The 12856-nt window shown below is 35.5% G+C and overlaps 1 protein-coding gene across 1 annotated transcript; it reads right to left on the bottom strand.

Annotated features, from left to right (window-relative positions):
* Window positions 1-4044: 4044 nt before the first annotated feature.
* Window positions 4045-10845, bottom strand: LOC138326806 (uncharacterized). The gene is made up of 3 exons (XM_069272805.1): window positions 10385-10845; window positions 6724-6819; window positions 4045-4242 (listed from the first exon to the last, which is right to left on the bottom strand). The coding sequence occupies exons 1-3, from the start codon at window positions 10460-10462 to the stop codon at window positions 4045-4047; spliced, it is 372 nt and encodes a 123-aa protein (XP_069128906.1). The 5' UTR covers window positions 10463-10845.
* Window positions 10846-12856: the final 2011 nt, after the last annotated feature.

The raw sequence follows: 12856 nt of genomic DNA, 5'->3' as shown, positions 1-12856 counted from the left end.
TGGTTGTCACTGTCCTGATTGAATCACTATCCTGGTCCAGATGCTCTGCTAAGCATTATGGGTCGCTATCAAAGAACGTTTGCTATTCTAGTGTCACTGTCCTGATGGTTGTCGCATATCTTCATGGTATCACTATCCTGATAGGTTGTCACTATTTTTTTTTTCCTGATTGTCACTGTCCTGATTGAATCACTATCCTGGTCCAGATGCTCTGCTAAGCATTATGGGTCGCTATCAAAGAACGTTTTCTATCTAGTGTCACTGTCCTGATGGTTGTCGCATATCTTCATGGTATCACTATCCTGGTGGTTGTCTCTATCCTGATTGAATCACTGTCCTGGTCCAGATGCTCTGCTAAGCATTATGGGTCGCTATCAAAGAGGAGTTTGCTATCTGGTGTCACTGTCCTGATGGTTGTCGCATATCTTCATGGTATCACTATCCTGAAAAATATGAAAATATTTGAAATTATTATGACATCAGGATCATGTCATGTATTGCCATTGTGAATTTTTTTATTTACAATATTTACATTTTTATTTACAATATTAACTTTTTTTTTGTTTTTTTTTTTTCTTTTTTTTTTTTTTTTTTTTTTTTTTTTTTTTTTTGTTTTTTCTTTTTTTTTTTTTTTTTTTTTTTTTTCATTTTTTTTTTTTTTTTTTGGGGGTTTTTTTTTTTTCATTTTTCATAAAAAACACAATTTTAATACCCCAGAACATTTATACATTTGAAAGCTGCCAAGGTTGGGGCCTTGGGGTCAGCCTTTTAAATTATAAACAGATGTCCCCTCACAGGGGGGCTTTCATTCGTCACACGTTAACACTAACGATCTTTCTAACTAACTTTCTTTCTAACTTTCTTACAAACTTTCTTAGAAACATTTTTTCAAACTTTCATAAGCTTTCTTACAAACTTTCATCAACTTTCTTACAAACTTTCAAACTTTCTTACAAACTTCTTACAAACTTTCTTTCTAACTTTCTTACAAACTTTCTTACAAACTTTCTTTCTAACTTTCTTACAAACTTTCTTACTTTCTTTCTAACTTTCTTACAAACTTTTTTCTAACTTTCTTACAAACTTTCTTACAAACTTTCTTTCTAACTTTCTTACAAACTTTCTTTCTAACTTTCTTACTAACTTTCTTACAAACTTTCTTTCTAACTTTCTTACTAACTTTCTTACAAACTTTCTTTCTTAAAACTTTCTTACAAACTTTCTTTCTACTTTCTTAAAACTTTCTTTCTAACTTTCTTACAACTTTCTTACAAACTTTCTTTCTAACTTTCTTACAAACTTTCTTACAAACTTCTTTCTAACTTTCTTACAAACTTTCTTTCTAGCTTTCATTCCTTTTATTACATACAATTTAATTCTACAACTTCTCTACCTGTTGTCCTGGATTTAGATGGCATTGTGCAGGAACAGGGGAGGGAGGGGGATGCAAGGGCAAATGGTTACTTTAGATACCTTAGATACTTTAGTGATACTTTATAAGGTCGACCTGAAAGGTCAGGATAACCTAACAATTTCGCAGAAAACTTGCCTAAATTTCCAATATGGTCCCAACCAAGTGTTTTTTTCCGGGCCTATGCAAAATCCAAGATGGCCACTACAGTGTCCATTATTTAAAACTACTTCTACTAGTATGATTTAGTAATACTTGTCTGAAATTATCCGGACATGATTTCAAACATATGCTATTTTTTGGATTGAGATCCGAAATCAAAGATGCCTACCCTGACTGACCTACCATCTTCTATCTATATCAACGCAACATGTCTAAAACGATCCTGACATTGTCCTTACCAAGTGTACTTTAAAATACATTTTCAAAGATGGGCACAAAAAAGAAAATCGCCATCTTGAAAAAAAATTCATTTCCTTTTTCAATGGAGCCAAGGTTTTGTTAAATGACTTTATGGTCTCCTGTATTTTAATAAGGGACCTTTCACCTTTTGATGACCAGTTCAAATCCCACCGTGGGGCAGTTACCATGGCACTCATTGCTGGTCAACAGGCATTTTCTTCACCGATGACGCTGGCTGTTAATTTGGTCAACTGCAAGTGTATCATATAGAAAGTAGCGGTTAGAATGTTATTTACTAAATGCGTGCCTTAATTGTGCGTAGGTATATGGGTAGGGTAATGTGAGTATTGTTAGGGGACAGGGACCCGAATTATTACCTATTAACTACTTTCTGTACACTTCAGTTGAGTCAAAAATTAAAGCATTGCAGTCGTATCACTGCAAGTGTTCAGTGTGTCCTCAAAATCTTAAGTTATACCTCAAATAACAATAATTGGGTCACTGCAAATGGTCAGTATCCTCAAAATCCTGTGATTTACCAAGTCTTGCAGTCGTAATCACTGCAAGTGGTCAGTATCCTCAAAATCCTGTGATTTTTACCAAGTATTGCAGTCGTATCACTGCAAGTGGTCAGTGTCCTCAAAATCTTAAGTTATACCTCAAATAACAATAATTGGGTCACTGCAAGTGGTCAGTATCCTCAAAATCCTGTGATTTACCAAGTATTGCAGTCGTATCACTGCAAGTGGTCAGTGTCCTCAAGATCTTAAGTTATACCTCAAATAACAATAATTGGGTCACTGCTAAGTGGTCAGTGTTCTCAGGATCGCAAGTTCTATCTCATAACAATAATTGGGTCACTGCAAGTGGTCAGTATAATCCTCAAAATCCTGTGATTTACCAAGTATTGCAGTCGTATCACTGCAAGTGGTCAGTGTCCTCAAGATCTTAAGTTTTATACCTCAAATAACAATAATTGGGTCACTGCTAAGTGGTCAGTATCCTCAAAATCCTGTGATTTACCAAGTATTGCAGTCGTATCACTGCAAGTGGTCAGTGTCCTCAAGATCTCAAGTAAGTTATACCTCAAATAACAATAATTGGGTCACTGCAAGTGGTCAGTATCCTCAAAATCCTGTGATTTACCAAGTATTGCAGTCGTATCACTGCAAGTGGTCAGTGTCATCAAAATCTTAAGTTATACCTCAAATAACAATAATTGGGTCACTGCAAGTGGTCAGTATCCTCAAAAATCCTGTGATTTACCAAGTATTGCAGTCGTATCACTGCTAAGTGGTCAGTGTCCTCAAAGATCTTAAGTTATACCTCAAATATAACAATAATTGGGTCACTGCTAAGTGGTCAGTGTCCTCAAGATCTCAAGTTATACCTCAAATAACAATAATTGGGTCACTGTTAAGTGGTCAGTGTCCTCAAAATCTTAAGTTATACCTCAAATAACTAAAATAATTGGGTCACTGCTAAGTGGTCAGTGTCCTCAAAATCTTAAGTTATACCTCAAATAACAATTATTGGGTCACTGCTAAGTGGTCAGCGTCCTCAATATTTTGTGATGTATTTCAATTAACACCTTATTGGGATCACTGCATGAGTTCAGTGTCCCACAAAAACTTTAAACCTTAAAACTATATATATTGTATACCAATTTACAATACCAATAGACCAAAATTTCAGAAATTTTCAAGAATTTAAAAAGTGGACACTGGCAGCCATCTTTGAATGCAATCCTGGAAAAAACCCTTTATGCACACTCCAAAGAGTATGTCTGTCAAAACCTTATAGCATTACATGATATACCTCAAATAACCGGAAGTTGTATCACTACACATGTTCATGTGTTCCTCACAACCTACCACATAACCATATCACTGAATGCATTCCGTATCCCAAAAAATCTTAACAAAAATGTACCTCAAACAAACCTTAAGTTGTAATAATAGTAATTTTTCGAAACGGAGCAAAAAACAATGTTCCCTTCTTACGTTTTAGGGTACAAAAGTATGGAACGGGAATTTGGGAGGAAATTACCAAATCACACCTAAATGGGGACTGATCTTAGATGTATGGAATGAACAACCAAATTAATGGTGTTATACTTACTGTATACATTTTTGGGTGAGGGACAGGAACTTGGGATCGATTTTTGAGGGGTTACCACAACCTCAAGCAAACATCATTCCAAGGACAAACAGAATAAAGGTATAGTTACATTACAATACATTATATATGACATCACATAACATAATTCCGTTATGCCAAGCTGGTCTGCGGGTGGCACGACCAGATCTGCGGATAGGAACAGGTGATGCTGGGACTGGTACTGCGGGGACAACAGAGCTGGAGCTAGGCTGGTCAGCAGCAGGGACAGGGAAAACCTCTCCTCGGCAGCAGCAGGTAGCGTACACAACCTGCAAGATCACAAGTACACAGTTCAGTAAACAAGTATAGGCGCATATTACAAAATATTCAGCAGATATACAAGAGAGAATATTGCTGAAATATTGGCCAGATATGTTCATGGTTTATGAAAAAAATGATATCATTTATGAATATGAAAGACTCGTGAGTATGTGAATATGAAGGATATGGATATACTAGTAATCAACTTGAGGGCAAAGAACAATATTTATTTGTAACGTCACAATTTATTTTAAAAACTGTAGGTACATTTTTTCATCCCGAGTGCAGATTATCCTTATTCTTCCTACACTTACATTAATATGTATATGAAAGGAACCATGGCACAAATAACTTCTCCAAATATTGTATTAGATTTGTGTTCTCAGCCATGTTCCTTTTTGCTCAATTTTGACCTATTGTATTCCATGGCGGCCATCGTGGTTACTGGTCTATAAAAGTTGCACAAAAAAAGACCTCAAAATAATTTTAGCCGCTAGTAACAATACGATCTATAACTTAAAAACAATAAAAATGAACTTGCTAACGGATCCCTGCTGAGCAGTGAATAAAGAGAGATAACTCTTACTGGTTTTAGAAAATTTGAAACCGTGACAAAATTTGTTATTTTACTCACAATTATGGTATTTTTCACTTTAAAAATTTAGAATTTGATTTAAACATCTTTTGATGCTGGTCAAAAAAAATTAAAAACGGTCGACACATCTGCAGGTCTCCAGAAATGACATTACGAAATTTCATGGCAATCCGACTTAAAGTTTGAGAAAATGGTCAAAGTCCCGGCAGAAAAAGAAGACCCAGAAGAAGAATACCTTATTAAGTTAGAAATGTATAAAGAAAATATGTAAGAATCTGAATATAACCTTAACTTGTTAAATAAACTAGATAGACCATTCATACCTAGTCATATAATCATATTTTATTTAAAAGTATTAAGGGATGTAAACTTAACGTATTTTTGTCTAATTGAAAAAAATAAATGCTTGGTAATTAACAGAGAGGAAATGGAAGCAACAAGCACGTCTTTAGAAACATGCATACACAGGAAAAGAACAAATATAAAAATACCTTTTCAAAGTTACCAAAGATACATCAATACAATGGTTCCAGTATAGACTACAACACCGTATACTCCCTTTGAATAATTACTTAAAAATTAAAAATATTTCTGAAATAAATTATGTAATATCTGTAATACAGAAGTTGAAACCAAAGAACACACATATTTTGGTATTGTCAAAAATCTTTCCAAATATAGCAAGATATGAAAAGAAAAATATATGTAAAAACTAATAATGTTAAAAAACTAATTATGTTATGGAATTTAAATTAGAAACAGTACATGTTTTGGTATTGTCAAAAATCTTTCCAAATATGGCAAGATATGAAAAGAAAAATATACGTAAAAACTAATAATGTTGTGGAATTTAAATTAGATACAGTACTCTTTGGTGAGACTGAAAATTTGTCAATACCACTCAATTTTGATATTCTATAATAAATTATGAAGTTTTGTATTTTTTCCTGTATCATGAAAAAAACAAAACATAAATATGGAAGGTTTGATGGAGGTTTTGTTTACAAAATATGATGTTGGAAAAAAAAGCTGTCAATACCAAATAGGTGTATTGAGAAATTTGATCAAATATGGATCAATTGGAAATACATTTTTGAATAGTTCTTGAAATATGCCAATCAATCTTTGTATGATGTTTTATGTTGTAGTACTTAAATATGTATGATTTGAATTCTTTTTGGTTTGTTTGTGTATTGTCTATAATTCTTTCTATGTGTGTGTGTCTTTTTTCTATTTTTTGTTTGTTGATACAAACATTACATTCTCTCTAGTTCTACTACAAACATTAATCAAAAACAATAAATTCCAAATCATTGTTATCAGAATACTCAATACACATGTAATTTTCTTGATTTGTTTTCTGCAAAAAGTTACATATGCATGTCCCTTCAACTAAAATGGCTTTCAAAATTTATCTGTAAAAATTATATTTATATTGGTGCATGCTTTGGAGGACAATATTGTTCGAGGAGTTGACCTCAGGGCACCCAGCTCTGGCAGCTCTTACCAAAACACTAATGTGTATGTATATACACATCACATACAGCTGGGGGAATAAAATATTTGTACTGTAAAAAAAAAAAAAAACACACACACACAATAAGTTCCCTAGGGACTCCATTGAGGGTGCGGGGGGATGGGGGGTGGGGGGGGGACTTACAAATTGTGAACTATATGACCCTGAGATCAGTAATCCATAATTTTGGTTGACCTTTGGCCATGAGAGGCTTCTGCAAATTTCTAATGAATTTGGTTAAGTGGTTTAGGAGAAGTCGTCGAAGATATAAATTGTTTATCGCTATACAAACAGAAGGCGATTAGGTTAAGTCTTTCTCACGTGACCTGAACACTTTTTCACGGTAGGGAATAATGAATTTTACATCTAAAATCTTACCACAGCCTCCGCAAGAGAAAGCCCACGGCTAACCACCACTGCGAGCGACGTCGCAACCCGGTCAACCAAACTGCGGAAGGAAGTGTAAAACACAACCTGCAAAGAACAAGAACGACAGAAGTTCAGATAAGATAAAAAAAAAACACGACAAACATCAGCAATTGCTTTAGATTTATACCGGTCGTGTGTAATATTATGAAAAAACACATGGATAATATCAAGATTTTCTTTGGATTTCTTTGAAATGGGGAGAATCCATTGCTGTTAATTTATCGAAACCCTATACATAATATGCTTGCATACATACCAAGCTGGATACACATTCCCTAGGTGAAGGACACATGGCAAATGATGAGTGACCTTATAAACCTATTTCATTTGTCTAGGCATCCTCGATACTCCAGGGCTTCCGATCACTTACGATCTCTACACCCCTGGACTATCTCATAGTAAAACTGGAGGCACAGAATAGAACAGGTAATTTAGTCCTTTGATGAACATCAAAAGAGCCGTATAACGGTACACTGTGGTTGACTGTGTGGCTTTGATGTTAGGCGTCGCTCTCTCTGTAGTCTTCAAAGGAAATCTTTGCTAGCCTGTGATTGGTCAAATGTTTTCCACTGAGCTGCCTTCAATTTCACCATGAGATAGTCCAGGGGTGTAGAGATCGTAAGTGATCGGAACCCCTGGAGTATCGAGGATGTTGTCTAGGAAGCTGTTCCTGTTATTTACATCACAGGGATCTGAGAATTAGTTACAGATTATATATAATCATGGACCCACCAGAGTACCCCAAGACCATTACGTTTGATTGGATCCCGTGTCATCTGGAAAATCCTGTTGATATTACTTCTTTGGCCCCTATATATGTATTATAATATCAAGGGTATGAACTCTACGGTAGAGAAAAACAGACATATTTTTGTGTATCCGAGTTGTTTTTTATAAACGGGCTCTACATATCAGTGACGCATATCGAACATTAAAGTTATATGTGCCGTAACTGGACAAAAAAAATTGATGTTATTTTTTCTTTATTAATCTATTGAAAACCACAAGGTTTAACGAATTAAGCTGTGAAAGTCATTCAAATGACTTCAGATGCCTTATAAATATTAGCTTCAATACATATATACTGTAAAGTTATTGTATTTTAAGCGTTATGTATGTTTAGATGGAAACATACCTGCAATTATAATTTTACAATTACTAATTGTGAAATGAAATTGTAGACCACAATTTGGCTTCATGGTCTGACTGTATGTACTCATTTCAATTCACTATAAATACAAATATAATGATTTTTGGCAGTACTGCCAAAAATCATTTTCAGCTCTTATATGTGCTTGTAAAATAAAAACCTATGGATAGAAAGTAGTGTAATTCTCAAAATGATGGTTACTTTTGGTGATGAATAACAAATTAAAAGCTCATCTTGATTCGTGAGTATGAAAAATACGGCACCTATAACTTTAAAAAGAAATAATTGATACCATAAAACATGTATATACTATTGACTATAAATTTGTGTTGGGTCCCTGTGTTTAGACTTGCACATCTAAAATGTTTGTTTTTCCCGTGCGAAGTTGATCGGGTCACGACAATTACGGAAGCGTTTCGTATGTTCACTGGAGTTTGACGTTCTGTCAATAATAGATAGTTGAAATATATATAAAAAAATACCTCTATATATACTATTTTATATAATGACTTATGTATAGTATAAATATAAGAAATACCTCTGTATAAGACCAAAATGGATATGGTGTTAAAATGCTATTTCATGGCTAATAATTCTAACCCAGTTCGACTCTTTTCCTATTAAAACTAAGCAAATAATGTTCATAAATGTATTTTTCCTATATAAACTATAGTAAATTTGACCCTTCCCCAGGGGAAAGTCTGAGATCCCAGGGCCATGCAATTCAGAATTTTTGTAAAGGGCCTTATGACCTTCCAATCTATGAAGAGTATCTGGTTCCATCAAATCTGTGAATTCAGAAGAAGATTTTTGAAGTTTTAGCCTATTTGCACCCCTTTTGGCCCCGCCCCTAAGGCTCCTTGGGGTCGGTCAGGACCGATATGGATATGACCATAAAATGCTGTCACAGGCAAAAAATCTAACCCAGTTTGGCGAATTTCCTATGAAAAATAAGCAAATAACATTCATAAATGTGTTTTTCCTATATAAACTATAGTAAATTTGACCCCCCTCCCCAGGGGGAAACATGAAACCCCAGGGTCATATAATTCACAATTTTCGTAAAGGACCTTAAGACCTCTCCATCTATGAAGAGTATTTGATTCTACCAGTTCCAGAAGAATATTTTTGAAGTTTAAGCCTATTTGACCCCTTTTGGCCCCACCGCTAAAGGCCCCTAGGAGCGGTCATGGAAAATTTGTTAATAGGATTCAATGGCCATTTCATAGGGATAATTCTGACAACATGTAACTAATTTTCTATTATAAATGACCAAATAATGGTCCAAAATGTGTTTTCACTACATAAACTAAACTTAACCCCCTCCCCACGGGGAAACCTGAGACCCCAGGGTCATGTAATTCACAATTTTTGTAGAGGGCCTTGAGACCTTTGAGTATTTGATTCTGCCATTTCTGAAATTTCAGAAGAAGATTTTTGAAGTTTTAGCCTATTTGACCCCTTTTGGCCCCACCCCTCAGGTCCCTAGGGGACTGGGACCATATATAATTCACAATTTTGGTGGACCTTTGGCTATGAAAAGTTTCTGCAAAATTTCAACATATTTGGTTCAGTAGTTTTGGAGGAGAAGTCGAAAAAGTAAATTGTTTATCGCCATACGACGCACGACGGACGACGACGGACAAAAGGCGATTAGAATAGGTCACTTGAGCCTTCTCTCAGGTGACCTAAAAACTGAATAGTTACCTATATTGTACCTTTAACAGAGCTCTATCTAAAAATTACATGTATACTATGATATATTGTCAATCTCCTTATTTATTACATCTAACTTACAATATTCAGCATCAAAATTACATCAGCCACCTATTTCAATCATTCGATAAGTGGAATTAAAGTTATAGTAATAGCACAGGCGTTTGGCTCTACAGACATTTTCTCCATATATATATGTATGATACTGTACAGTATTACATAAAGAGAGCAAAATGTCTATAGAGTCAAATGCCTGTGGTAATAGTAAGTATACCTAACAGGCTTTACAACCTTTAGAAGTTGGAAAGTATTTATACATGTACAGTATCTTTACTATACGAGTTTGAATGTATAATTAAGAAAAAAGCACAGACCATTTCCGCGCAGCCTCGCTTTCAATGCTTTCAACTTTTCTTTACTTTAATGGCCAGAACTGGGAAACTAAGCAGAACTTGACCGTCGTATTAATATGTGAGAACGTTTGGAAGGCCAATGAACGCATTTAGACTGGTTTTCTTTGCCCGACAATTCACTTTAAGTGTAATTATTACTTTATTAATATTAAAATATTTTTAAAATCAGAATCATCTATTATATATATATTGCCGTGAATATGAGAAGGCTTCATTAGTTGAAATAACTTGTTCCCGATCCCATTGTTCTTACACAGATAAAAAATGTTTTAAATAAGAAAATAACTTAAAACTTTAGTCTGGACTAGGAATAAAAACGAACGTTACATACCTTACCACAGTACACAAACTTGCCTAGACACTGAAGGATCACCTCCAATGCCAGGAAGAGCGCAACGAAGAGTTCCATGATGAATCTTGGATAGGTAGCAAAGAGCGTGCAGTATCGTCAGAGAAAATCTGAGAAGTGGGCAGAGATCTGGCGCCAAATTCAGAACCAACAATAGTCCTCGTGCCACGTGACCAGCATATTCAATCCAGCCAATAGGATACTACGACCGGTTAGTGAAAAGTGGTCAACTCACCACATCACGGGGATCACACAGGGATACGAGAATTACCGATTTCTGATTTAGACCTTTAAAACGTCTAAATATGTCTTGGGGCACTCTGGTCTAAACTGTGACTAATTCTCAGATCCCTGTGGAGGATCTGGAAATTAGTTTAGAACGTTTCTAAATTTATCTTTTTTTTAAATTTAGACCCTTAAAATGCCCCATATTCCCAATGAACGTCTTGGAATAGTCTAAGACCTGGCATGAATTTCAAACTAACAGCATAAATATATCCAGACGTCTTGTGTCTCTCACCTGTTTTTTTTAGAGTATTTATCTTACAATTAGATAATTAGCAAATTGACCCACGATTTGTTTGTTTTTAAATCCAAACCATATAATGATGATATATATACCATAGGAATATCCTATCCAATACATATTTTCAGAGAGGAAGTAATTTATATGAAAAAGTAGCCTAATTCACCCTTTTGGCCCCGCCCCTCAAGCCCCCGGGGGTCAGCCCTATCATTTGTGCAATTTTGAATCCCACCGTATATGGATGCTACTATTGAATAAAGAGTGCTATCCCGTGCATAGTTTCTGAGAAGTCGTTTATAGGAAATAGCCAAGTGACCCCTTTTGACCCTGCCACTCACGATCAGTCCCCATGGGGTCAGCCTCGTCATTTGTACAATTTTGAATCCCCACGGTAAAAGCCAAATTGATCCCTTTTGACCCCGCCCCTCTGGCTCCCGGGGGTCAGCTCATCATTTGTATAATTTTGAATCCTCACACTATAAGGATGCTACCATTGCATTTTTGGTGCTCTCTCATGCTTACCTACAGAAGAAGTCGTTTACATGGAAATAGACAAATTTATCCCTTTTGACCCCGCCCCTCAGGCCCCCGTGTTTTGAATCCCCACTCTATAAGGATGCTACCATTGCATTAAGAGTGATATCCCATGCTTATATGGTAACAGCCAAATTGATCCCTTTTGACCCCGCCCCTCAAGTCTCGGGGGGTCAGCCCCATCATTACAGTCAGTAATCCATAAGGATTCAATTCTTTTATTCCTTGAATCTTACGGTTCATCAGAAAAAGTGCATATATACAGTGCAACAAAACTTACAATATACAATAAGTATACAATAACATAGATATTTAACACACAGACACACATACATAGTGTAGATACACCCAACACGTGCACGACCGCTACGCTAGTGTAGAGGGTGTTTCTACATTTGTTTCAAACAGTGTTTATTCTTTTGTTCATGGCCAAAACTATAAATTTTCCTAAATTGGATAATTCTTTATTATTCCTTGTTTCCAGAAGTTGAATAAATTTGGCCATGCGAGGATTATTATGATGATATTTTTTGATAAAACGGTTTCTAATATCTAAGTAATTATTGCATTTAATTATGAAATGGTACTCGTCTTCAATGTCATCATTATCACAACATATACATTTTTGAATGTGTCTGTCTATATTTCTATATCTACCGGTTTCTACATTTAATTGATGAGAAGGATGCTATCATTCAAATTTTGTGAATTCCGGTGAGTGATTATGGGAAGAAGTCGATTGTTGATGGACGGACGCCGGACGCCACAGTATCGCTTATGAACAAAAATATATAAAAAAAAAAAAGAAAAAAAAGAATAGCTTCTCCCAAGCGCTTTCGCGGCTCTTGTCGTTCTTCAGAAGATTTCATGGTATTAATAATAAATCACACAGAATAACTTACGTTTGAAGAGAACGTGTCCGCCACTTTAATCTGTCTAAGTGTGGTAAATACCTGTAGATAGCAATGAAAAACGATGTCCAGCCGTCCCTGTCCAGTGCGTGAATGCGAACATAAAGAACGTACAGGTGCACGAACAGGTACACAAATCACGTGACACATTTGCATGACACTACTAAAGCACGAGGACTGCTGGCACAACATATCAAACAAACCGATCGGTTATACCACAGGGATCTGAGAATCTGAGAAGATTTGCGTGTTATTTTTAAACGGCGACAGCACTTAAGCTTTGTATAGGTCACCGTCTATCATCGGTACACCGGACTCGAAGCGACAGCTCAAAAATACAGCATGACAGGGAATGATTCAGTCATTGTTTTTAATTATACAGCACAAGTATGCAGACTCTATCCTGGTCTCGTCGTTTCAGAAAACATTCGAATTAGATTAAATGTAAAACTTGTGGAATTTTAATGCGTCTTTATTGAATAA

The sequence above is a fragment of the Argopecten irradians genome, chromosome 7, assembly GCF_041381155.1.
Source record: "Argopecten irradians isolate NY chromosome 7, Ai_NY, whole genome shotgun sequence".
Taxonomy (NCBI): Eukaryota; Metazoa; Mollusca; class Bivalvia; order Pectinida; family Pectinidae; genus Argopecten; species Argopecten irradians.
This window is presented reverse-complemented; position numbering and strand designations above follow the sequence as displayed.